General features: G+C 45.1%; 1 protein-coding gene across 5 annotated transcripts in view; it reads right to left on the reverse strand.

The window, feature by feature from the left end:
• The window catches only part of DENND2A (DENN domain containing 2A), a 131,413-nt gene that overhangs the window by 63,474 nt on the left and 43,293 nt on the right, over window positions 1-24,646 (reverse strand). For all 5 annotated transcript variants that reach the window (XM_017891064.1, XM_017891063.1, XM_017891060.1 and 2 more), the window contains 2 exons: window positions 11,382-11,509; window positions 9,368-9,489 (listed from right to left, as the gene is read on the reverse strand). In XM_017891064.1, coding sequence (XP_017746553.1) covers window positions 9,368-9,489; window positions 11,382-11,509 — 250 coding nt within the window. The remainder of the gene's footprint in view (window positions 1-9,367; window positions 9,490-11,381; window positions 11,510-24,646) is intronic.

A 24,646-nucleotide genomic window follows, 5' to 3' on the forward strand; every position in this document is an offset into this window, starting at 1 on the left:
CCCGTCTCAGCCTCCCAAAGTGCTGGGATTACAAGCTTGAGCCACCGCGCCCGGCCAATCTTTTCTTTTGTAATTCATTTAATCTCTTCTTTTTTTGCCTAAAAAACTATCCCCTCTTAGAGGTTTAATAAATATTCAATTCCATTTTCTTCTGGATTTTCTTGGTTTGTTTTGAACACATTTTATTTATTATTCCATCAGTAATTTATTTTGTGATATGTTCATCTAAATCATTTTTTCCCTGAAATAACTTATTCCTATTCTATTTAATGAATGAGCTTTTCTTTATCAACTTATGAGGCCACATTTATCCTGTCTTAAACTCGCATAGAACAGGCATATTTTGCTACATTGATTTCTCCATTCACTATTTGTTTAGTTCCAAATAGTAAGTAGCAATAACTTAGGAATCTTTTCTTTTTAAAAATTTCCAAAAATAAAGATTCCTAGTTTCCTAAGTGGCCAGCTCCAATGTTTTATCACAGGTCTCCAAGGAGCAATAAATTATGTAGTACCATAAACCTTCAGCAGAGGAAGAGCTGACTGGATTAGGCACCATGAGCATCTCAATCCTACCAGCACAAAAAGAAGGAAGGGGGGCAAGCCTTCTTTGAGGCTACAAATTCCATCTAAAGTAAAATCCAAGGAAATGATCCTATCATTGCACTAGAATCTCCTATCAAATTGTTGGGAAAATGCAGGTATCTGCTTTTGTTAGAGATGTAGACTGTGATGGTGTTCGTTCAAAGATCTGACCTGTGAGAAGGTCAGACGAGAAAGAAACCAGAGAAGGAATGGAAACACAGCACACAGCTTTCTGAAGAATGTGTGGGCTGCATCTCTGAGTGGTCACCCTGCTGGAGAACGGGGATCCTGATGTGTCCCACAGCACCCCAAATAAGCCACCAAATGTTCAGGGAGCTTTCGTGATGGGGTGGGATTTCAGCAGATATTTATTTGATAGAATGGGAAGACTTACCTGTGGTGGAGAGTATTAGCAATGACACAGCACAATCTGAGAACAGTGGGAGGGAGAGTAAATTAGATCAAAAGAGTCTTCAAGGTTTAGAGTAAGTGCAGTGAAACAGATGGAAGAGATGATACAGCAATGAAGATATCTAATTGTCTACTGAAGGAAGGCCTTTGAAAGTGAAGATATGAATCTTGGACTTAGGGATCAGAAAACTTTTTCTTTTTTTTTTCTTTGAGACGGAGTCTCACTCTGTTGCCCAGGCTGGAGTGCAGTGGTGCAATCTCGGCTAACTGCAACCTCCACATCCCAGTTTCAAGTGATTCTCCTGCCTCAGTCTCCCAAGTAGCTGGATTACAAGTGAGTGCCATCACGCCTGGCTAATTTTTGTATTTTTAGTAGAGACGGGATTTTGCCATATTGGCCAGGCTGGTCTTGAACTCCTGACCTCAGGTGATCCGCCCACTGTGGCTTCTCAAAGTGCTGGGATTATAGGCGTGAGCCACCAGGCCTGGCCAGCACACCTTTTCTTAAAAGCCAGATTGTACTTAAGGCTTTGTGGGCCATATCCTCTCTGTTGCAACTACTAAACTGTGCCCTTGTAGTATAAAAGCAGCTGTAGATAATATGTAAATGAATGAGCCTGGCTGTGTTCCCATAGAACTTTATTCATAATGTCAGGGTACCAGCAGTTGTTTGTTACACCCAGAATTATAGTATAAAAGGAAAGTCGCTCTAGGATCCCAAGAATGATGTGTCAGACTGTGGTCCAGAGAAGATTCTAGCTTTCGATCAGAGGACCTTACACCAACATGTATGGCACCCAATCCCATTGTATCTCTCTGGAGTAACCTCAGGGGCTTAGCTCTGCTGAGAGGCTCGCAGACACCCCCTGATTGTATAGATCTCCGACTCATGATGGGCATAGCAAAAGATTTGTAGTGTCCAAAAGCGAAAAGAGACAAGAACCCTCATGGTCTGAGGTCTGATGTCCCTGCTGAAGCCTCTTCAGTTATTTCAGGAGAGTGGCTGGGGACATCCTGGTTGGGTTGGGGGGCACAGTGGCAAGGAAGCTGTGTGCCCCATCAGAAGGGCCTGAGCTGTACTCGAGCCCAGGTTCATTAACCCTTCTTGTCTGTGAATGGTGGCTGGTGGCTCAATTCCTTCCAGTCCTCTACTGCCCCTGTCTTTACTGCCTCAGGAGACTCTGCCTGTGGGAGACTACAGGGGTCCTTGATATAAACTATCCCCATCCCCCTCACCCATCTCAACATCATTCCTACTCTTAGGAGACCTCCTGTGCTGTCTGTCATTCACACAAACATACATATTTGCTCATACATGCCTGTAGGTATACACATTCTTATATGAAAGAAGAGACACTTCCCTAAATATATATACAGAGAAAGGCATATAAGGGCCGGGTGCAGTGGCTCACACCTATAATCCCAGCACTTTGGGAGGCTGAGGCAGGCGGATCACTTGAGGTTAGGAGTTCGAGACCAGCCTGACCAACATGGTGAAACCCCATCTCTACTAAAAATACAAAAATTAGCCGGGTGTGGTGGCGGGCACCTGGGTTACTCAGGAGGCTGAGACAGGAGAATTGCTTGAACCCAGGAGGCAGAGGTTGCAGCGAGCTGAGATCACGCCACTGCACTCCAGCCTGGGCAACAGAGTGAGACTTCGTCTCATAAAACAAAATAAAAATATAAAGGCATACAAGGGCATTCTAACAATGGGGACTAATAACATTCTATTCAGATAATGGAATACCGTGCAGGCAAGAAAAACCGTTTCTAAAAATAAATTAGGCTAGGTGTGGTGACTCATGGCCTGGCCTCGTGGCTCATGCCTGTAATTCTAGCACTTTGGGAGGCCACGGTGGGCAGATCAAAGGTCAAGAGATCAAGACCATATGGCCAACATGGTGAAACCCCAACTCTACCAAAAATACAAAAATTATCTGGGCTTGGTGGCGCGTGCCTGTAGTCCCAGCTACTCAAGAGGCTGAGGCAGAAGAATCGCTTGAACCCGGGAAGTGGAGGTTGCAGTGAGCCACGATCTTGCCACTGCACTCCAGACTGGCAACAGAGAGAGACTGTCTCAAAATAATAAAAATAAAAATAAAAAAGAAATTGATGACATGGGAAAATACTCATGATCAATATAAAAAGCATCAAAATTACATATACAATATAATCACAGATCTTTTTTTTGAGACAGAGTCTCGCTCTGTCACCCAGGCTGGAGTACAATGGTGCGATCTTGGCTCACTGCAAACTCCACCTCCCAGATTCAAGCAATTCTCCTGTCTCAGCCTCCCAAGTAGCTGGGATTACAGGTGCACACCATTGCGCCCGACTAATTTTTACATTTTCAGTAGAGACGAGCTTTCACCATGTTTGCCAGGCTGGTTACAAACTCTTGACCTCAGTTGATTCGCCCGCCTCGGCCTCCCAAGATCACAGATCTTTTTAAAAAATGTATACTTACATACACACAAACACACGGACGCACACCACACACAGTGTGTGTGAGAGAATCAGAGAGGAAATAGACCGAAGTGTCAGCAGTGGGTGTTGGGATTACATGCGCGTTTTAAAAAGATCTTCAGAATACACACACATAAATACACATACACAAGATGCCAATCTGGGCCAGGCGAGGTGGCTCACGCCTGTAATCCAGGCATTTGGGAGGCAAAGGTGGGTGGATCACCTGAGGTCAGGAGTTCGAGACCAGCCTGGCCAAAATGATGAAACCTCGTCTCTACTAAAAATACAAAAAAAATTAGCTGGGCATGGTGGCGGACGCCCGTAGTCCCAGCTACTTGGGAAACTGAGACAGAGGTTGCAGTGAGCTGAGATCACGCCACTGCCCTCCAGCCTGGGCAACAAGAGGGAAACTCCATCTCAAAAAAAAAAAAAAAAATGTAAATCTATTACAGAAATACTAGAAAATAGAGGCATAAAGAAAAGTAGAATTCCCAAATTGTGGATGAGTTTTATTTTCTTCATTAAACTTTTCAGTAATTACAATACTTATTCTGTATCATGTAACCAGAAACACTTTTATAATTACAATGTTCTCAGGAAAAAAAAAAGAAAAGCATGTATGTATGTATTTACTTATTTTTGGAGACAGGCTCTCACTCTGGAGAGCTGAGGCACAAAAATAGCTCACTGCAGCGTTGGACTCCTGGGTTCAAGTGAATCTCCCATGTCAGCCTCCTGAGTAGTTAGGACTACAGGCACGCACCACCATGCCTGTCTAATTTTTAAATTTTTTGTAGAGATGGGGTCTTACTATGTTGACAAGGCTGGTCTTGAATGCCTGGCCTCAAGCAATCCCCCCACCTTGGTTTCCCAAAGTGCTAGAATTACAGGCATGGACCACTGCACCCAGCCTGTTATTTCACTATTATTATTTTTTATTTAGTTTTGAGATGGAGTCTCATTCTGTCGCCCAGGCTGGAGTGCAGTGGCGTGATCTCAGCTCACTGAAACCTCCGCCTCCCAGGTTCAAGCGATTCTCCTGCCTCAGCCTCCCAAGTAGCTGGGAATACAGGCGCGTGCCACTACACCTGGCTAATTTTTGCATTTTTGGTAGAGATGGGGTTTCACCATGTTGGCCAGGCTGATCTCAAACTCCTGACCTCAGGTGAGCTGCCCGCCTTGGCCTCCCAAAGTGCTGGGATTACAGGCGTGAGCCACTGTGCCCGGCCACCCAGCTTGTTATTTTTAAAAAAAACATATATTGAAAAGTATAGGCCAGGTGCAGTGGCTCATGCCTGTAATTCCAGCACTTTGGGAGGCTGAGGCGGGCAGATTACTTGAAGTCAGGCGTTCGAAAGTAGCCTGGCCAACGTGGTAAAACCCTGTCTTTACTAAAAATACAAAAAATCAGCCAGCATGGTGACCTGTGCCCGTAATCCCAGCTACTCAGAGGGTGGGGCACGAGAATCACTTGAACTCGGCAGGTGAAGGCTGCAGTGAGCCGAGATCGAGCCACTGCACTCCAGCCTGGGCGACAGAGCAAGACTTTGTCTGAAAAGAAAAGAAATGGTGGGTGATATGTAGCAAGAAAACAGTCCCTTTCAGGAGCTTGCAGTTTGTGTTTAGCAGCAGCAGCATCTGCCCCCAGCTGCACGCTTGGTCCTTTCTGAGGAGTGCCTATCCAACAGGCCCTTCCCTCTCAAATGGAAATTCTAGTGACTCAAATAACTAGCCATGGCCTAATAAAATGAACATCCCAAAGATGGCTGAGGATCTCTCCGTGGCTCGCAGGGGAGGTCGCATGGAGGGACTGCTCCTGCAAGCTCTGAGGTCCCAGATGCAGCCCAGATGCGGCAGATGCTTCACAAATATTTGATGAGCTAATGGAGGAAGTGGTGAAGTCTCCAGCTGTGCCCTAGAGCAGGGCACACAGCAGACACCCAGATGTGGATGAGCAGAATAATGAGCATGGACACGGTGTCCCGCTGAGGGCTTGCAAGGATCTGTGGCAATCAGACACATGCTCTGGACAACTGGATTGTCTTTCTTCAGGACAGCTACAGCTACAGATACAGATACAGACACAGCTGGACGTTAAGTTCTTGTTGACGTTCTCACTTACTCGGCTTAGCTGCTTTGGCGGCAGAGGCTCTAGGTTTTCTCCAGCCCAGCAGGGACAGGAAGAAAAGGGTTGGTAAGCCTTTATTTCCTGGTATCAGGCAGGAGTGCTCTGCCTTGAATGCAAAGCTGCCTTGGGTAGATTTTTTTTTTTTTTTTTTTTTTTGAGACGGAGTTTCACTCTTTTACCCAGGCTGGAGTGAAGTGGCGTGATCTTGGCTCACTGCAACCTCTGCCCCCTAGGTTCAAGCGATTCTCCTGCCTCTGCCTCCCGAGTAGCTGGGATTACAGGCACCCGCCACCACATCTCACTAATTTTTAGCAGAGATGGGGTTTCACCATATTGGCCAGGCTGGTCTCGAACTCCTGACCTCAGGTGATCCACCAGCCTTGGCCTCCCAAAGTGCTAGGATTACAGGAATGAGCCACTGTGCTTGGCCTGAGCAGAGGTTTTTCATTGTTCCTCGGGGTGAGGCAGTTCACTCCCCACATGATGTGGGGAGCCAGGTAGGACCCAAAGGGGACAGACCAGGTGTGACAGCTTGCTTTCTTATTCTAAGTCAGGCTTCTCTGCCATGGGAAATGAAGGATTTCCTAAATGTTGAAGACATCCCTATTGCAATGAAAACACCAACAACACATTTCCAAGGCAAGCAGAAAGTATTTGCTCATTGTCAGTTGCCATGGATTATTCTTGATGACACCCTTTTCCATAGGAGAAGAGAAATGGCAGTTAACAGGCAATACTTGGTACAGGCAAGAATTGTAGCAATTTATCTGGGTCTGTAAGATCCATCCTTTGGGATAGGTTGTTCCCTCACCTCTTCCAGAAGCCTGGTGGCAGGCAGCATCCTTTCATGGCCATCAAGCACAGAAGACAGGCTTCAGGTGGAGAGAGCCCCACCTGCCAGCGATGCTGACCCTGTGGGGCAGGGACAGAAAGACCACTGCTTTTCCTAGACTGGAAACAGAGCCTTGCAATGAGATTTAAGTTGACCTTTGCAGCCAGTACTTGGCCTTCCTTAATTTCTTCTACTAAATATTGTAGAACTGTTAGTCCTTATGGGAAAACCAAAGAAATAGAATATATACATTTTATTTATTTATTTATTTATTTATTTATTTATTTATTTATTTATTTTAACTTGGGTTAAAATATATACCTTTTGACCTTGAGGAATTTATAATCTAGTTGGGGAGATGTTTTTAGGATATATTAAGGCCGGGCACGGTGGCTCACACCTGTAATCCCAGTACTTTGGGAGGCTGATGTGGGCGGATCACGAGGTCAGGAGATTGAGACCATCCTGGCTAACACGGTGAAACCCCATCTCTACTAAAAAAAAATACAAAAAGTTAGCCGGGCGTGGTGGCAGGCACCTGTAGTCCCAGTTACTCGGGAGGCTGNCATTTTATTTATTTATTTATTTATTTATTTATTTTAACTTGGGTTAAAATATATACCTTTTGACCTTGAGGAATTTATAATCTAGTTGGGGAGATGTTTTAGGATATATTAAGGCCGGGCACGGTGGCTCACACCTGTAATCCCAGTACTTTGGGAGGCTGATGTGGGCGGATCACGAGGTCAGGAGATTGAGACCATCCTGGCTAACACGGTGAAACCCCATCTCTACTAAAAAAAAATACAAAAAGTTAGCCGGGCGTGGTGGCAGGCACCTGTAGTCCCAGTTACTCGGGAGGCTGAGGCAGGAGAATGGCATGAACCCGGGAGGCGGAACTTGCAGTGAGCCGAGATCACGCCACTGCACTCCAGCCTGGGCGACAGTGTGAGACTCCATCTCAAACAAACAAACAACAACAAAACAGCAACAACAAAACATGAAATGATTTCACTGAGTGTTACAGATAATCAGAGAGGAAGAAGTCCCAGAGATTGGGATGGCTGGTGAAGCTTCTTAAAGGACGCATGATTGAACTGGGCCTCAGAGGATGGGGAGAGGTCCCAGTGAGAGCCAAAGGCAGAGGTAAAAATGACCTAGCATAGCAGTGGGCAAATTTTGGCCTGTGGGCCACATCTGGCCCACCACCTGTTTTTGTACAAGCCATGACTTAAGAATTAACTTTTACATTTTTAAATGGTTGGAAAAATAAATAATATTTTATGACAAGTAACAATTATATAAAACTCAAATTTCAGCATCCAGGTCAGGTGCGGTGGCTCACGCCTGTAATCCTAGCCCTCTGGGAGGCTGTGGCAGGCGGATAATTTGAGGTCAGGAGTTTGAGACCAGCCTGGCGAACATGGAAACCCCGTCTCTACTAAAAGTACAAAAATTAGCCAGGCGTGGTGGCGCATGCCTGTAGTCCCAGCTACTTGGAAGGCTGAGGCAGGAGAATCACTTGAACCCGGGAGGTGGAGGTTGTATTGAGCTGAGACTGCGCCACTGCACTCCAGTCTGGGTGACAGAGCAAGATTCTGTCTCAAAAAACAAAAACAAAAAACAACAACAACAAAGGTTGATTGAGATACAGCCACATTCATTTATTTACACATTGTCTATGACTGCCTCACACTGCAGTGGCCACTCTCAGTAGTTACAACAGAGACCATATGGTCCACGAGCCCAAAACATTTACTCTCTGGCCCTTTAGAGAGAGTGTGCATGTCCCAGGCCTACATCAGAGGGGTAGTTGGTAGGCTCTGGCTGGAGGGGGCATTTGTATGTAGGAACTATGGGAGATTAGGGGTAATGGGTGCCAAGATATCTGTTACAAATGCTAGCCCTGCAGGCAGTAGGTTGAAATTACCATCTACATGAATATGGTTATGTTATCTATATGCATACGGTATGTAACTCCAAAAGGTTCAAAAGGATATTCTGTAAAAAGAAGGTCAGCCTTCCTCCCGTCCTCTGGGTATTCAGACAGGACAACCCCTCTGAGGTCCTCAGTTACTCATGCTTGGGTATCCGCACAGAGATTTTTTTTTTCACCTCCAATATTGGGGATGGAGATATTCTTATACATACATGTGTGAGTTTACATACATGTATATTCTTTCATATTTATATACATGCATATTCTTTCACTAAAAAAACCCACATACAGACATGTGCGAGTTTACATATATGTATTTTTTTTCATTAAGAAACCCACAGGCTGGACGTGGTGGCTCAGGCCTGTAATCCCAGCACTTTGGGAGGCCAAGGCTGGTCGATCACTCAAGCCCACGAGTTCAAGATCAGCATGGCCAACATGACGAAACCCCGTCTCTACAAAAAATACAAAAATCAGCTGGGCTGGTGGCGTGTGCCTGTAATTCCGGGTACTTAGAAGGCTGAGTTGGGAGGACTGAGTCTGGGAGTTCACCTGCAGTGAGCCGTGATTGCACCACTGCACTCCAGCCTGGGTGACAGAGCGACAACACCCTGACTCAATTAAATCAACAACAACAACAACCCACAAATACTTTAAAACTACTGTTCTACATCATGCCTTTCCATCTTGTATCTTAGAGTGTGCTCTGTGTTAAGACATTCTTAACAGTTGTATGGGACAGATGTACATCTTTTATTTACCCTGTTCGAGGAGGTTTCTGAGCCAGAAGCTCAATGGTATTTTAGGAAGCTTTTTTGGGCAGGGGGGCTCCAAGAGAACTAGAGGCAGAAAGACCAGTCAGCCAGCGATGTACAAATCCAGGAGCCTGGCAGGGCAAGTGGGGGTGGCCTGGAATTCCAGCAGTGGCCGGAACTCCAGAGTGCTCAAGGCCACCGTGCTGCGGCCCCCTCTCTTGCCACCTCTCCCTGGGGACTCATACCTTGGTGAGCGTGTCAGGGATGGAAGAGGTGGGAGAAGCAGGAAAATTCAAGACACACTTCTTTCCCAGGCAGCGACCGTGTAACTCGATGTCCTCATAAGGGTTCTCCTTCACTGGCGGATCTGTGTTCAAAGGCAATGTGTCAGGAACCTGGGAACACTGAGGACATTTCCCTTTTCGAAACACTGAGGTCAGCATCTTGGCCTCTCCTGTGTCCGTCCTTGTAGGGATATCTGCTGTTTTGCCATCCATGCGCCCCTCCTCTTGGTAGCAGCCCCTGATTTCACTGGGTTACCTCTCCATCTCTTCATCTGTGGCCATGGGAGATTAACTCCATTCTCAGTTTCAGTGCTTTAGCTAATCTAAGTATCCCAAATCCCTGCCTCAGTGATCAGTTCAGGGAAGGGCTCATATTCTAAGCCTAAGGGGATATCACTGCATGGCATTCCTTGGCTCCAAAGGTGAACAAGGGACCTTGGCTGGTCTAATGAGGGTAAACCTTAGGATTTCTGGTGGGACTTGCAAGATACAAGCTCTTCTCTCCACCAGGAAGATATGAATTCCAGGAAGCTGGTGGCAGCCATTGTGGGGATCCTGGGAAGCCTGCTGAGAATAAAGCTAACCTGAGAGGTAAGAAATAGAGGAAGGAGGCTGAGTGTGGTGGCTTACACCTGTAATCCCAGAACTTTGGGAGGCTGAAGCGGGTCGATCACTTAAGCCTAGGAGTTTGAGACTAGCCTGGGCAACAAGGGAAAACCCCGTCTCTACTAAACACACACACACACACACACACAAATTAGCCGAGCGTGGTGGTGGGTGCCTGTAATCCCAGCTACTTGGGAGGCTGAGGCAGGAGAATCACATGAACCTGGGAGGCGGAGGCTGCAGTGAGTCGAGATTGTGCCATTGCACTCCTGGGCAACAGAGTGAGACTCCTGTCTCAAAAAAAGAAAGAAAGAAAACAAATGGAGGAAGGAAAAGCTAGTTTAGTTGAGTTTTCTGTTCCTTATAATGGAAGCATCCTCTTAGGCAGTCACTGCTAAGAGAAGTCCAGATCTCTCTCCCACTTCAGATCTGGGAATCCCGCTGCTTTGGCAGGAGCCCATCTCCAGCAGCCTGGACACATGCAATTCCAATTGCTTAGCTCAGTATCTGCCCTTCCTCAAATGTTCTATTTCCTCCTTCTCCAAGTTTTTTCTAGTATTGATGATTACATGCCCGCATGTCTGCGTATATCCACTCTACCTGCCCCTCACTTGCACATACATACGGGTTTCTCCCTTTTACCAGCTTGTTTCTTCCCCCAGCCCTCACACCCACCATAAGCAGTTGGATTCGCCTTTCGCTAAAACCATCAACCTCCCCGAAGATGACTGAACTCACCAAACTCTGAATCTGAGACCTGCTCTGAAATCTCAGAGGAAGCTTTGGGGCCCAAGTTATTTTTTAAATCACAGACATGCATTTAGTCTGTGTTCTGATGCCCTGTTAGTGCCACACTCTGACGGTTTCTGAAGGAGGCTCTGGTGTATAGCGTTTTCTTTCATTCAGTAATCCCTGCAGCTGACTGAGCATCTGTCGTAAGTGAGGGAGTTGACATACCATTCTCTCCAGTCCTTAACCTTGCAAGGGAGCTAGCTTCATTCTCATTAGGCAGATGTGAGAACTGACGTTCAGAGATGTGAAGTCACCCACTCAATGTCCTGCGGCCAATAGGCAGCAGAGCCAAGACGTAGTTCTGGATCTTCAGACTCTAGGCCCCACACTTCTTGCTACGCCACGCTGCTACACTGCCTCCTTGGCCACGCATCACCAGCCAGTCTTCCCCCTCCAGCCCGAGAGTCTCTCACATATCCCGTGAGGCTCGCTCTCCCACCCCACCTGCCTGCTCTGTCATCCGAGTGCACAGGTGTCTTCGAGTGTCTGCATGTGTGTTTCCAGCAGCCAGCCCCATTCTCCCTCCCCTTTCTCCTAGACAGATTCAGACCCACACACAGACGCTGTAGCCTCTTACCTAGAATGTCTTCATAGACGTTCTCCTCCGATAAAGTACGTGTCAGCCCCAGCTTAGTCTGCGCGTACCAGTCCACCCTGCTGCTCTCAGAGGAAGACTGCAGTAAATCTTCAAACTCATAGGACTTTCTGGGATGTGCAAGATGGGAGGAAAAAAACAAAGAATTTGAATCAAATTAGATTCAGAGAATATATTAATATATCCCCTCACCCAAATTGTCTTTTCTTGGAAAATTATTACCGAAATCAACTTCTTTTATTTTATTTCATTCTTAGAAAAACTATTACCGAAATCAACTTCTTTTATTTTATTTTATTTTTTGAGACAGAGGCTTGCTCTGTTGCCCAGGCTGGAGTGCAGCGGCACCATCTTGGCTCACTGCAACCTCCGCTTCCTGGGTTCAAGCAATTCTTCTGCCTCTGCCTCCTGAGTAGCTGGGACTACAGGCATACACCACCATGCCTGGCTAGTTTTTGTATTCTTAGTAGAGACGAAGTTTCACCATGTTGGCCAGGCTGGTCTCGAACTACTGACCTCAGGTGATCTGCCCACCTTGGCCTCCGAAAGTGCTGGGATTACAGGCGTAAGCCACTGTGCCCGGCCTGAAATCAACTTCTTTTATTGTAAAAGGTGTGAAAATCCATGAATAAAAGGTGTGGCTTTTATGTGCAAGAATGTTCATGCTATTATGCTAAGTGAAAATAATAAAGTATATGTAAAAAAATACAATCCCAACTTTGTAAACAAACACGTACATAGAAAATAAAAAAGGGGGCCAGGCGCAGTGGCTCACTCGTATGGACAGGGACTGTCTATACTATTTGATACTATTTTTATACTAAACTTAGTGTCAGGACACTAAGTTTCAGCCCATTTATGTAGTTCATCCAAGACTAAAAGGCTTGTGAATAAAGATATGGAACAGTCCTTATTATAGTATAGATAGTCCCCGACTGTCTTATTACAGTATAATCAGGGACTGTCTATGCTATAGGTACACAGCACCATGCCCTGCTAATTTTTGTACATTTTTGTAGAATGGGGTTTTGCCATGTTGCCTGGGTTGGTTTCAAACTCCTGACCTCAAGTGATCCTCCGGCCTGGGCCTCCCGAAGTGCTGGTATTATAAGTTGGAGCCACTGTGCCCAACCCAAAATTACTACTCTTATCCCCCACCCCACTTTTTTTTTTTGAGATGGATTCTCACACTGTTGCCCAGGCTGGAGTGCAGTGGCGTGATCTTGATTCACTGCAACCTCTGCCTCCTGGGTTCAACTGATTCTCCTGCCTCAGCCTCCTGAGGAGCTAGGATTACAGGCATGCACCACCATGTCTGGCTAATTTTTGTATTTTTAGCAGAGATAAGGTTTCACCATGTTGGCCAGGTTGGTCTTGAACTCCTGACCCCAGGTGATCCACCTGCCTCAGCCTCTCAAAGTGCTAAGATTACAGGGGTGAGCCACTGCACGCAGCCTCTTATACACATTTTATCTATCGGAAAACAGAGGCATAGAGAGATTAGATAAATTGCTCCAGGTACATTCGGAAAAAGTGGTGGAATCAGGGTCTGACTCCAGGAAGTCTGGTTGGAGACTGATGCTCTTAATGACACAAGGCATTATGTATGGAGAGCATTTATTTAAGTGAGGCGCATCAGGAGGGAAGCTGCATTCACAGGCTCCAAACTAAAACAGGCTGAGTTTCAACAGTCTGTCGTTGGGAACCTGAACTAATTTTCCATACAAAACTGCATTACACAGTGATAATTACATTACTGCATTACACAGTACTGTGCGATACCCAGGCAGACCCTCTATTTCCCTCACATAGTAAGTAATCTATGCTATGAGGAGATGCTATGAGCCCTCACAGGGAAAAGGGGGACAGGAAAGGGCCATTTCACTGGGAGCCAGACAGTTTCTCCCACTCTCAGGGCCGGGGTAGTAACCACCACCTACAGGTAAAGCCTTGACTGCCCAGAATTAGAGCATGACCCTGGCTGAGTTTGGCCTTTTCTTTGAGAGAGAGAAAGGGGCTGTAGCTGTGCCTTGCTTTGCCATTGTGAGAGCTCTATTTATGTTTAGAAAAGGGTCTCCTTCTGTTGCCCAGGCTGGAGTGCAGTGGGGCCACCATAGTTCACTGCAGCCTCAAACTACTGGGCTCAGGCAATCCTTGTCCCTCAGCTTCCTGAGTAGGTGAGACTGCAGTTGCATGCCACCATGGCCGGCTAAGTTTTACTTTTTTGTGGAAATGGGGGTATTGCTTTGCTGCCCAGGCTGGTCTCAAACTTACGGGCTCAAGCGATCCTCCTGTCTCAGCCTCCTTGTTGTCTGAGATTATAGTTCTGTTTTCATTTTTTAAATCTCATTGGAAACAATATTTGTATAGGTCAAATTTCAAAATGATAAAGTACCTATGAAATAATATCTGAATCTTTAAAATGTTTTCATAATAAGTGCCCTAACAACAAAAGATATTTGTACAGGTTAAAGGCTCTCCAAATCTCAGCAGATGGCTTGCTTATTTAAAGCACATGCAATGCAGGCCGGGCGCAGTGGCTCATGCCTGTAATTCCAGCACTTTGGGAGGCCGAGGCAGGCTGATCACTTGAGGTCAGGAGTTCATGACCAGTCTGGCCAACATGGTGAAACCTTGTCTCTACTAAAAATACAAAAATTAGCCGGGCATGGTGTTGTGCCCCTGTAATCCCAGCTACTCGGGAGGCTGAGGCAGGAGAATCACTTGAACCCGGGAGGTGGAGGTTGCAGTGAGCTGAGATTGCGCCACTGCACTCCAGCCTGGGCAACAGAGAGAGACTCTGTCTCAAAAAATACATACATACATACATACATACATACATACATACATACGTAAAACTAAAGCACATGTAATGCAAGCGGGAATCCGGATTATGTGTTGGGGTTTGTTGGGATGGGATTAGCCTTTATCCCAGTGGTTACTGTCAGACACCTGGGATTTCAAGACATAGTTTGAATGTTTTGTATAATCTTTCTATATTTCCAAGAACAAGATGCTACTATAAGAGTTCGGGCCAGACACAGTGGCTCATGCCTGTAATTCCAGCACTTTGGGAGGCTGAGTCAGGAGGATTGCTTGAGGCCAGGAGTTCAAGGTCAGCCTGGGCAACAAAGTAAGATCCCATCTCTACAAAAAATAACAATTACAAAAATTAGCTGGGCGTGGTAGCATGTGCCTGAAGTCCTAACTACTTGGGAGGCTGAGGTGGGAGGATCCCTTGAACCTAGAAGGGGAAGGTTGCAGTGAGCCGAGATCATGCCACTTGCACTCCAGCCTGGGTGAGAGAGTGAGACTTTGTTTCTGGAGAAAAAAAAAAAAGTCAGCCATGCTTTGCATTTGATTTCTGACACATAAAAGGTATCACTAGTCTAAACAGTATTAGAAAAGTCCAATTTGAAAACAATTAAAAACTCCCTTTAAAAAAATTAAGATGGGGGTAGGTGCAGTAGCTCACACCTATAATCCTAGCACTTTGGGAGGCCAGAGCAGGTGGACTGCTTGAGTTCAGGAGTTTCAGATCAGCCGGGCACACAGCAAGACTCTGTCTCTATAAAAAATACAAAAATTAGCTGGGTGTGGTGGGGCACATCTATAGCCTCAGTTACTTGGGAGGCTGAGGTGGGAGGATCCCTTGAGCCAGGGAGTGGGAAGATGCAGTGAGCCAAAATCAAGCCACTGCATTCCAGCCACTGCACTCTCACTCATTTTGAGACAGAGCGAGACCCTGTTTCAAAATAAAAGATGGTTATTCACATTGCAAAACTAATTTGCAAAACAATTCATCAAAACGTTTCTCAAATAGCAGCCCTATTTCCTGTATTAAAGTGTTGGTTTTCAGGTGACTAATTCCTATGCAGTAAATCTGAAAGGCAAACAAATTAACATGAGGTCCAGTCCATTAGAAGATCAAGGAGAAGCCAGAAATCTTTACCTGCCCAGTTTCTAGAACTAGTGGGAAAATAGGATTCCAATTACAACATTTGATCTATCATTGTCATGTGTCGGTAACACATGCCAAAGCATTTAGAAAGTTAGCTCTTCCTAGCAGTTCTTTATTTTCTTTCTCTTTTCCTTCCTTCCTTCTTTCCTTCCTCCCTCCCTCCCTTTCTCTTTCTTCTTTCTTTCTCTCTCTTTCTTTCTCCCCTTCCTTCCTTCCTCTTTCTTTCCTTCCTTCCTTTTCTTGCTTGCTTTCTTGCTTTCTTTCCCTCTCTTCCTTCCTTCCTCTCTCTCTTTCTTGCTTTCTTTCTCTCTCTCTTCCTTCCTTCCTCTCTCTCTCTTTCTTGCTTTCTTTCTTGTTTTCTTTTTCTCCTCTCCCTTCCCTTCCTTCCTTCTCTCTCTCTATTTCATTCTTCCTCTCTCTCTTTCTTTCTCCTCCATTCCCTTCCCTCCCCACCCCTCTCTTCCCCTCCCCCTCCTTCCTCTCTGTCTTCTTGTTTTTTTTCGTGACAGAGGTTTCCCTCTTGTCACCCAAGCTATTGTTCACCAGACGCAATCTCGGCTCACTGGGCGAGCCTCGCACCCTGAGTTCATAGCAATTTCTCCGTGCTCTCAGCTCCCCAATAGCGTGAGATTTACAGTGTGCCTGCCCACCATGTCCAGCTAATTTTTTTTTTTTTTTTTTTCTGAGATGGAGTCTCACTCTGTCGCCCAAGCTGGAGTGCAGTGGTGCAATGTTGGCTCACTGAAAGCTCCACCTCCTCAGTTCACACCATTCTCCTGCCTCAGCCTTTCCAGTAGCTGTGACTACAGGCGCCCGCCACCATGCCCAGCTAATTTTTTTTTAATTTTATTTTTAGTAGAGACAGGGTTTCACCGTGTTAGCCAGGATGGTCTCGATCTCCTGACCTTGTGATCTGCCCACCTCGGCCTCCCAAAGTGCTGGGATTACAGGCATGAGCCACCGTGCCCAGCTAATTTTTTGTTTTTAGTAGAGACGGGGTTTCGCCATGTTGGGGAGGCTGGTCTCAAACTCCTGACCTCAGGTGATCCCCGCCCTGCCTTTTTTTTTTGAGAGAGAGAGTCTGGCTCTGTGGCTCAGGCCGGAAGGCAGTGGGGCGATCTCAGCTCACTGCAACCTCCGCCTGCAGGGTTCAAGTAATTCTCCTGCCTCAGCCTCCTGTGTAGCTGGGATTACAGGCACCTGCCACCATGCGTGGCTAATTTTTGTGCCCGGACCACCATGCATTATTTCTATAGCATACATAAATGTCAGGGACATCAGTCCTCCCCTTCTGAGGTTCAGGTAGGTGATTAGGCTCCCTGAAGAGGAGAAAGGTGAGCACATTCATCCTCCAACTGCTAAGCTAATTCTGTTCTGTACAAATTTTTTTTTAACTTGAAAGTTTTAGTACCCTCATTTACACATTAACTTTGAGAGAAAGGAAACTGTGAAAGGTTAATGAATGATAACCACATCCAAACAGGCTTCTCTCTAATTTAAACATGTTCAACATTCATTCCACATCCTGTCTGCATGTTTAATAAGTAAACATGCGAATCACATTTCATTGTGCTCAAAGTGGGTGATACAAAGGCGAGAGGTCCCTGCCTTTGGGGAGCCCACAGCCTGGGAAAGGGGTGTAACTTCCACTCAGCCTCACTTTACTTCCCGGGTCCTCAAATGATCGTTTGATATTTGGTACTTCTGAGTTTCAGAGATGCTAGAATGAGCTGGTTGTTCCAAAGAACTTTGCTTAAGGGCGTTGTAACCTATGCAATAGCCAGATTTCCACAACCAACGCCAAACACTGTGATTCTGAGTCGTATTTTGAATGTTCTTCACGACTTCTCCATATTTTTGTAAATGAAATCCTAACTTAGAGCTCCTTCTGTTTGGACAATGCATAAGAATCTCAAAGCCGAACTCGTAATCCCATTGCCTCTCCCTGATGAGAACCAGCTCCTTGCCCAGTGTGGCCATCCAAAGGTTTAGGTCTTAAACCTGGAAATCAGACTCCCAGCATCCCTCCCACTTACTGCCTACGTCTAACTAGTTAACCCAAGTTTTACCTCCAACGCATCTCTTGAACCCACCCACTTCTCTCAGTCCCTAAGGTAGCTACACCACAGGGTAACCATAAGACCTCACTGTTCCTCCCCAGCGCCTCTCCCCACCTGCCCACTGGTGCCCACCCAGTCTCCAGGCTGCTGCTAGGATGGTCTCTTAAACATGCAAATCTTTTTTTTTTTCTTTTTTCTGAGACGGAGTTTCACTCTTGTTGCCCAGGCTGGGGTGCAACGGCGTGATCTAGGCTCACTGCAACCTCCGCCTGCTGGGTTCAGGCGATTCTCCTGCCTTAGCCTCCCAAGTAGCTGGGATTTCAGGTGCCTGCCATCCATGCCCGGCTAATTTTTTCTATATTTACCTGAAATGAGGTTTCACCATGTAGGCCAGGCTGGTCTTGAACTCCTGGCCTCAGGTGATCCACCCCACTCAGACTCCCAAAGTGTTGGGATTACAAGCGTGAGCTGCTGCACCCGGCCTTAAATGTGCAAATCTGATCATCTCTCTCCCCTTCTTAAAAATGTTCCTGTTTTCCATTGCTCTTAGGTAATAGGCCCAAATCCATACCGTGTGTACAGGTCCAGAAGACTTTCAGGCCTCACTCCAGACCCTTCCTGGCCCCTCAGGCCATGCTCCTGCCTTGCAGTTCCTCTGACACGATGCAGTCTTTCTTGTCTCAGGGCTTTCACCTATTAGTTCACTCAAATTGAACGCCCACTCCCCACCCTCCTGCTGGCCTGAGTGTCACTTCCTCTTGATCCCGTCTGTTTCCCTGATAGGCTACACATCCCTGATGAATGTTCCCATGGCACCAGGATTCCTCACAGCACTGACAGCAGTTATGATCACACCAGCTGTGTCCTTCTATTACTGGTCTGCAAATCCTGTGAAGACAGAGTCTCCGTTTATCTCGCTCATTATTACATTCCTATGTCTAACACTCAATAGGTGTGTGGTAAATATTTGTTGGTTGAATAAGTGAATGAATATTTTATGTTATTATTTATTTATTTATTTGTGTTCTGTCGCCAGGCTGGAGTGCAACCTCTGCCTTCCGGTTCAAGCGATTCTCCTGCCTCAGCCTCTCAAGTAGCTGGGACTACAAGCGTGCACCACCACACCTAGCTAATTTTTGTATTTTTAGTAGAGATGGGGTTTCACCATGTTGGTCAGGATGGTCTTGATCTCTTGACCTTGTCATCCACTTGCCTCGGCCTCCCAAAGTGCTGAGATTACAGGCGTGAGCCACCTCGCCACGCCTATTTCATTTTTTGAGACGGAATCTTGCTCTGCGCCCAGGCTAGAGTGTAGTTGCACGATTTCGGCTCATTGCAACCTCTGCTTCCTGGGTTCATGTGATTCTCCTGCCTTAGCCTCCCAAGTCGCTGGAATTGCAGGTGTGTGCCACCATGCCTGGCTAATTTTTGTATTTTTAGTAGAGACAGGGTTTCCCCACATTAGCCAGGCTGGTCTCAAACTCCTGACCTCAAGTGATCTGCCCACCTCGGCCTCCCAAAGTGCTGGGATTACAGGCGTGAGCCACCATGCCTGGCCCAGTGAATAAATATTTTAAAAGCTGGTTTTAAGTGCCACATTTACTGTTTATAATTTATCTCTACTTCAAGATTTTAAAAAAAGCAGCTGTATTCTTGAGTTAATTTTTAGCAAATTGGTTTGAATCCATTTCCCCCAGGATTATTTTCATCTATGGATTAAAAAAGCTTGACTACAGGCCAGGTGTGGTGGCTCACGCCTGTAATCCCAGCACTTTGGGAGGCTGAGGCAGGTGGATGACAATGTCAAGAGATCGAGACCATCCTGACCATCATGGTGAAACCCCGTCTCTACTAAAAACACAAAAATTAGCTGGGTGTGGTGGCACACGCTTGTAGTCCCAGCTACTTGACAGGCTGAGGCAGGATAATGGGTTGAACTGGAAGGCAGAGGTTGCGGTGAGCTGAGATGCGCCATTGCACTCCAGCCTGGCGACAGAGCAGGCTTGAGTCCAGGAGTTCAAGACCAGCCTGCTGGGCAACATAGCAAAACCCTGCCTCTACGAAAGTACAAAAATTAGCTGGGTGTGGTGGCGTGTGCCTGTGGTCACAGCTACTCCTGAGGCAGAGGTACGAGAATCGGTTAGCCCAGGAGGTGGAGGTTGCAGTGAGTCGATATTGAACCACTGCACTCCAGCCTGGGTGACAGAGCAAGACCCTGCTTAAAAAAAAAAAAAAAAAAAAAAAAAAAAAAAAAAAAAATTTGTCGCTTTCCCTTTCCCCTTATCAATTTTTTATTTATTTATTTATTTATTTATTTTTTGAGACGGAGTCTCATTCTGTCGCCCAGGCTGGAGTGCAGTGGCGCGATCTCAGCTCACTGCAAGCTCCGCCTCCCGGGTTTACACCATTCTCCTGCCTCAGCCTCCTGAGTAGCTGGGATTACAGGTGCGCAGCACCACGCCCAGCTAATTTTTGTATTTTTAGTAAAGACGGGGTTTCACCATGTTGGTCAGGCTGGTCTCGAACCCCTGACCTCGTGATCCACCCACCTCGGCCTCCCAAAGTGCTGGGATTACAGGCGTGAGCCACCGCGCCTGGCCCCCTAGCAACCATTTAAAACATCATCCAGCTGGGTTAGAAACCAAGGATGCCCTGACTTCCATCATCTTCCTCCAGCTGCCAGAGTCTTTCTGCCTGTCTATCCTGAGTGGCCACAGGCAGCTCTTCTCTATGACTCACCATACCCCAGGAAGGGCATTTCTACCACCAGGTGCTCAGGGCAGGGGGCTAGGCAGGAGGAGGCTTCCATTAGCTCTCAGCTTGCATTCTGTTATCAGGTAGCTCCTATACTGTTTACTAGGACCACTCACAGGGTTTCTGCTTTTCTCTATCCTGGATCCAAACCCTAAATGTCAGAAGGAAAAACTATTTCTGTCCCCCATTGTGGCTAATATCCAACAATTTGCACCTTTCAATGAGAAATGACATGAAAATCACTCTTGTAATGGACAACAGCAACCTTGGAAGAGCAAGCACCATCTCTCTGTTTTCCAGTGCAGCTTCTATTGAAATAAATGGCTTTACTAAACCAAGTTTCTCAGAAGCTTCCAGAGTAGCTTTTGCTCTAAACATCAACTAAATCGAACAATGTCCTCCTTTGAAGACTTGAAACATTCAGATTTTAGACGTGGTAATTCCGAGTTGTCTCAGGGACATCTTGCTGCCTGAGACGGACCACTGCTTGGCTGGTAAGTTAATTTAAACTGTTAAACCTGTGAGAGCTGAGGGCTGCTGCCCAGCCAGAGAGCTGTGGGGAATCCGTATCGGTCCCATAGAAGATGGAAATTATGGAATCAATAACAGCACAGTGTGATCTGGCAGCCATATAATGACTGAGGTTTTGTGTCCTCAAGAAGTTCTGAAAGTCTTACACTAAAGCCCCAAGGAAAGGCCAAATCTATATGGTGCCAAAACAATCAGCTGAAAAGTTGAAATTTTGGTCAATGCAGTTATTTGGTTTCATAAAGATCCACAAGCTGTCACATGACCAAGTTAAACTAAAATTTAAAAATCTGAATTCCAGTTAAGACATTTTGAGTATGTAGATACATGTGAATTCAGGATGCTGCTCACACTTAAAAAGTAGGAACTTTTCTTGTTATACATTGGCCTTAAGGCACTCTTGCCAGAGCTATTAAATGTAGGCCATAAAACACATAGAACCCAGTTAATGTTGCTGTAGGAACCTTATCTTTGGAATTTCCTGACATTTGAGGGTTTCTCATTTTCCATTTTAGGATTAAAGGCCTGAGTCCTTGCATTTAATTTCCTGGGGCTTTAGAGAAATGAAGAAAGAAGAGAGAAGACAGCAAATAGAGAGGGAGAGAGGAAAGGAGGGAAAAAGGAAGGAAAGAGAAGAGGAGAAAAGAAAAAAGAAGAGAGAAATGGGAAGAGAAACAGAAAAACACGCTTTCTTACACCGAGGATCTGAAGCCACAGGTTCTGCTCTTAAGGAGGTGAACTAATGGGCCTATGAAAATAAGCTGAGTACATTCTCTAAGGCACACACAGCCTGGCCATGAAATTCTAAACCCTCATAACCTCTACATCCTTAATCATTTCTTTCTTCAACCTTGGTTTGGCTTTCCTCCCTCAGAGAGGGTAGTGCGTCTGCCAAATTCACGGTACAGTCCTTTTTGTTTTTAAGAGATAGGACCACAGTAAAGAGCATACTTTTTTTTTTAAGAGTAGAAAGTGAACATCTTGCCCTAATCACCTCCATTGTACTATTTTAAACAAAATGAAAAACCCAAAGCCAAAATTGTTAAAACACAGCTGATGCAACCATATTCAAACTGGCCAAGAAAAATTTCATCTTTGGACTGAAATAAGTAACTTTAGCTGGTTATAAAGAAAATGCTGGAAGACTGAAAAGCACAGATGGTAGTTAAGAGAGAAAAGATAATGGGAATAACTGTTCCCCAGGTTGACTCGCCTGCCCAGTGATGACACAGATGAAGGATTCCAGTTTCCCAGAACCAACCTGTCCCTGAGGCTGTGCGGCCTCCTTGGAGGAACAGCCAGAAGGGGTGTGGAAGGGCTGCTGTGGGAAGCACTGGGCAGGAGCAGCAAAGTCATGGGAGTGCTCGGGGACCTGGGCTTTGGCACTGGCTGGAGAAAGGATCTATTATTGGAGATGGATTCAGATTTTCTCAGAACATAAAGAAGGAAGCATCTAAGTTCTTCTCCAGACCTCACGTAACACTGACACTCAAACCTAGTAAAGGTAGTGCAATCATCCTGTATGTATTCTGTACAAAAAAAGATAGTGCAATAAAACCCAAGTATAGACCAGTCCAATTTATTTACTGATCCAAAAATCTTAAAATATTAGCAAGTAAAATTCAGTAGTACATTAAAAGAATAGTAAACCAGGCCCGAATGGGAGTTCATCCCCCACATTTAAGGATGGGTTAGTATTAAGATATAAATTCACTATGAATGGATCAGAGCAGAAGAATCATATGATCATCAGGAATTTCTGAAAAGTACTTTAACAAAAATCTAATCTCTAATCCTAATTTTTAAAACTCTAAGTGAAAAAATAAATATAAAAGGACACTAACTTGATAATATAAAAACATCTCAAATAAGAGTGCCTGCGAGTGAAACTCTAGATGCATTACCATTAAAGTTAGGGGTGAGGTAAGGCTGCACACTGCTTTCAGCACTATGATTTAACACTGTTCGGAATTCTCAGCCAGTGCAATTTGGTAAGAAAATTAGGTATACATTAAAAAGAAAAAGGTAAAATGATGATTCCTTGTAGATAATATGGTTATATTCAGAAAGCCCAAGAGAATCAACTGACAGACTATTAGACATGATAAGAAATTTAAGATGTCTTAAAATACACACACACACGGACAAAATAAGTAGTTTTCTTAAATACAAAGACCATATGAGAAAAAAGACTACATTAACCATTGCATTAAAAAGAGAAAAGACTTAGAAATAAACGTAGCAAATAAACAGCATGCCAAATAATTATATATTAATAACAAAAATCCCCACATATTTTGTGTATGTGAAATTTGATAGTAATATTTAGAACATTTAGAAAAATACAGGCAGAAACGCTCAAGACATTTTTGGAAAAGGTGAATAATAAGTAAATAAACAAATAAGAGGTTTATAATTACTAAAAAGGAGAGAGACACAACGATTATTATTATTTTTTGCATATGACATGATGTTATATATAGGAAGTCCAAGAGGATCAACTAATTATTAGCAACATTAATAAATTTCTATAATTCTTGCTAGATATTAAAATACATTATGGGCTGGGCGTGGGGCTCACGCCTGTAATCCCAGCACTTTGGGAGGCCGAGGCAGGGGATCACTTGAGGTCAGGGGTTCAACACCAGCCTGGCCAACATGGTGAAACCCTGCCTCTACTAAAAATACAAAAAATTAGCCAGGCGTGGTAGTGTACCCCTGTAATCTCATTTACTTGGGAGGCTGAGGCGGGAGAATTGCTGGAACCCGGAAGGCAGAGAATGCAGTGAGCTGATACTGTGCCACCGCACTCCAGCCTGGGTGATACAGCGAGACTCTGTCTGAAAATAATAATAATTATAACAATAATACATTAGGAATTTAAAATAAATAGTTTGATACTGAAAAAGATATAACTTGATTAATTAAACAGAATGGAGCCATAGAAAAATAAAACACTTAACACATATTGAAGAGGCTCTGTACTAAGTTTATGTTTACACATGTTAACTCATTCAATCTTCACGACAACTCTGTGAAGTGGTTACTATAATATAATTATCACCATTTAACAGGTAGGTGAAATGAGGCCAACACAAATTTAGTGGCTTGTCCAATGTCCCACAGCTAGTAAGTAGCAAAACTAGTAATACTATATGCTCCTTATCACAGCATTATTTGTAAACTGGGAATAACATATATACACACATATATATGTAAATAAATTCTAGAATATGCAAGCTTTTCTCCCCCTTGAAGAGAACATAAGAAATTACGCTATTTACAGCCAAAAGAATCATCCTACATCAGACCTACAACAGACCATGTTGAGTGGGGGGTGACGGGATTTAATTTATAGTTTATATTTTTAGAAGACTCCTCTGGCTGCTGAGGGAGAAATGTTCTGGGGGTGGGAGGTGAATCCAAGATGATTAAGATGGTGGCAGTGGAGGAGATATAGGCAGATTTGGGATAAATTAGGAGGGGTATGTGAAAAGATAGGAATTGAAGATGACTTTTAGGTTTGTGGCCTAAGCAATTAAACAAAGGGTGAAGCCATTTGGTAGGATGACAATTATTTTAAGAGGAGGCGGTTACTGGTAGCCTGGATGGAGAATTTAGGTTTGGACAGGTTAAGTACAAACGATAAGACAACCAAATGAAGATCTGAGCAGGAGATGACTACACAAATCTCAAGCTGGGAGAGCGAGCTGGGGCTGAATGCCTCAATTTGGGAATCATAAACATGACATTGACATTTAAAGCCATGGGACTGGATGAGATCATTTAGGAAGTGAGTGTAGATGGAGAAGAAAAGTCTCGGCCGGGCGCGGTGGCTCAAGCCTGTAATCCCAGCACTTTGGGAGGCCGAGACGGGCGGATCACGAGGTCAGGAGATCGAGACCATCCTGGCTAACACAGTGAAACCCCGTCTCTACTAAAAA

Source organism: Rhinopithecus bieti, unplaced genomic scaffold, assembly GCF_001698545.2.
Source record: "Rhinopithecus bieti isolate Rb0 unplaced genomic scaffold, ASM169854v2 scaffold_20175, whole genome shotgun sequence".
Classification (NCBI taxonomy): domain Eukaryota; kingdom Metazoa; phylum Chordata; class Mammalia; order Primates; family Cercopithecidae; genus Rhinopithecus; species Rhinopithecus bieti.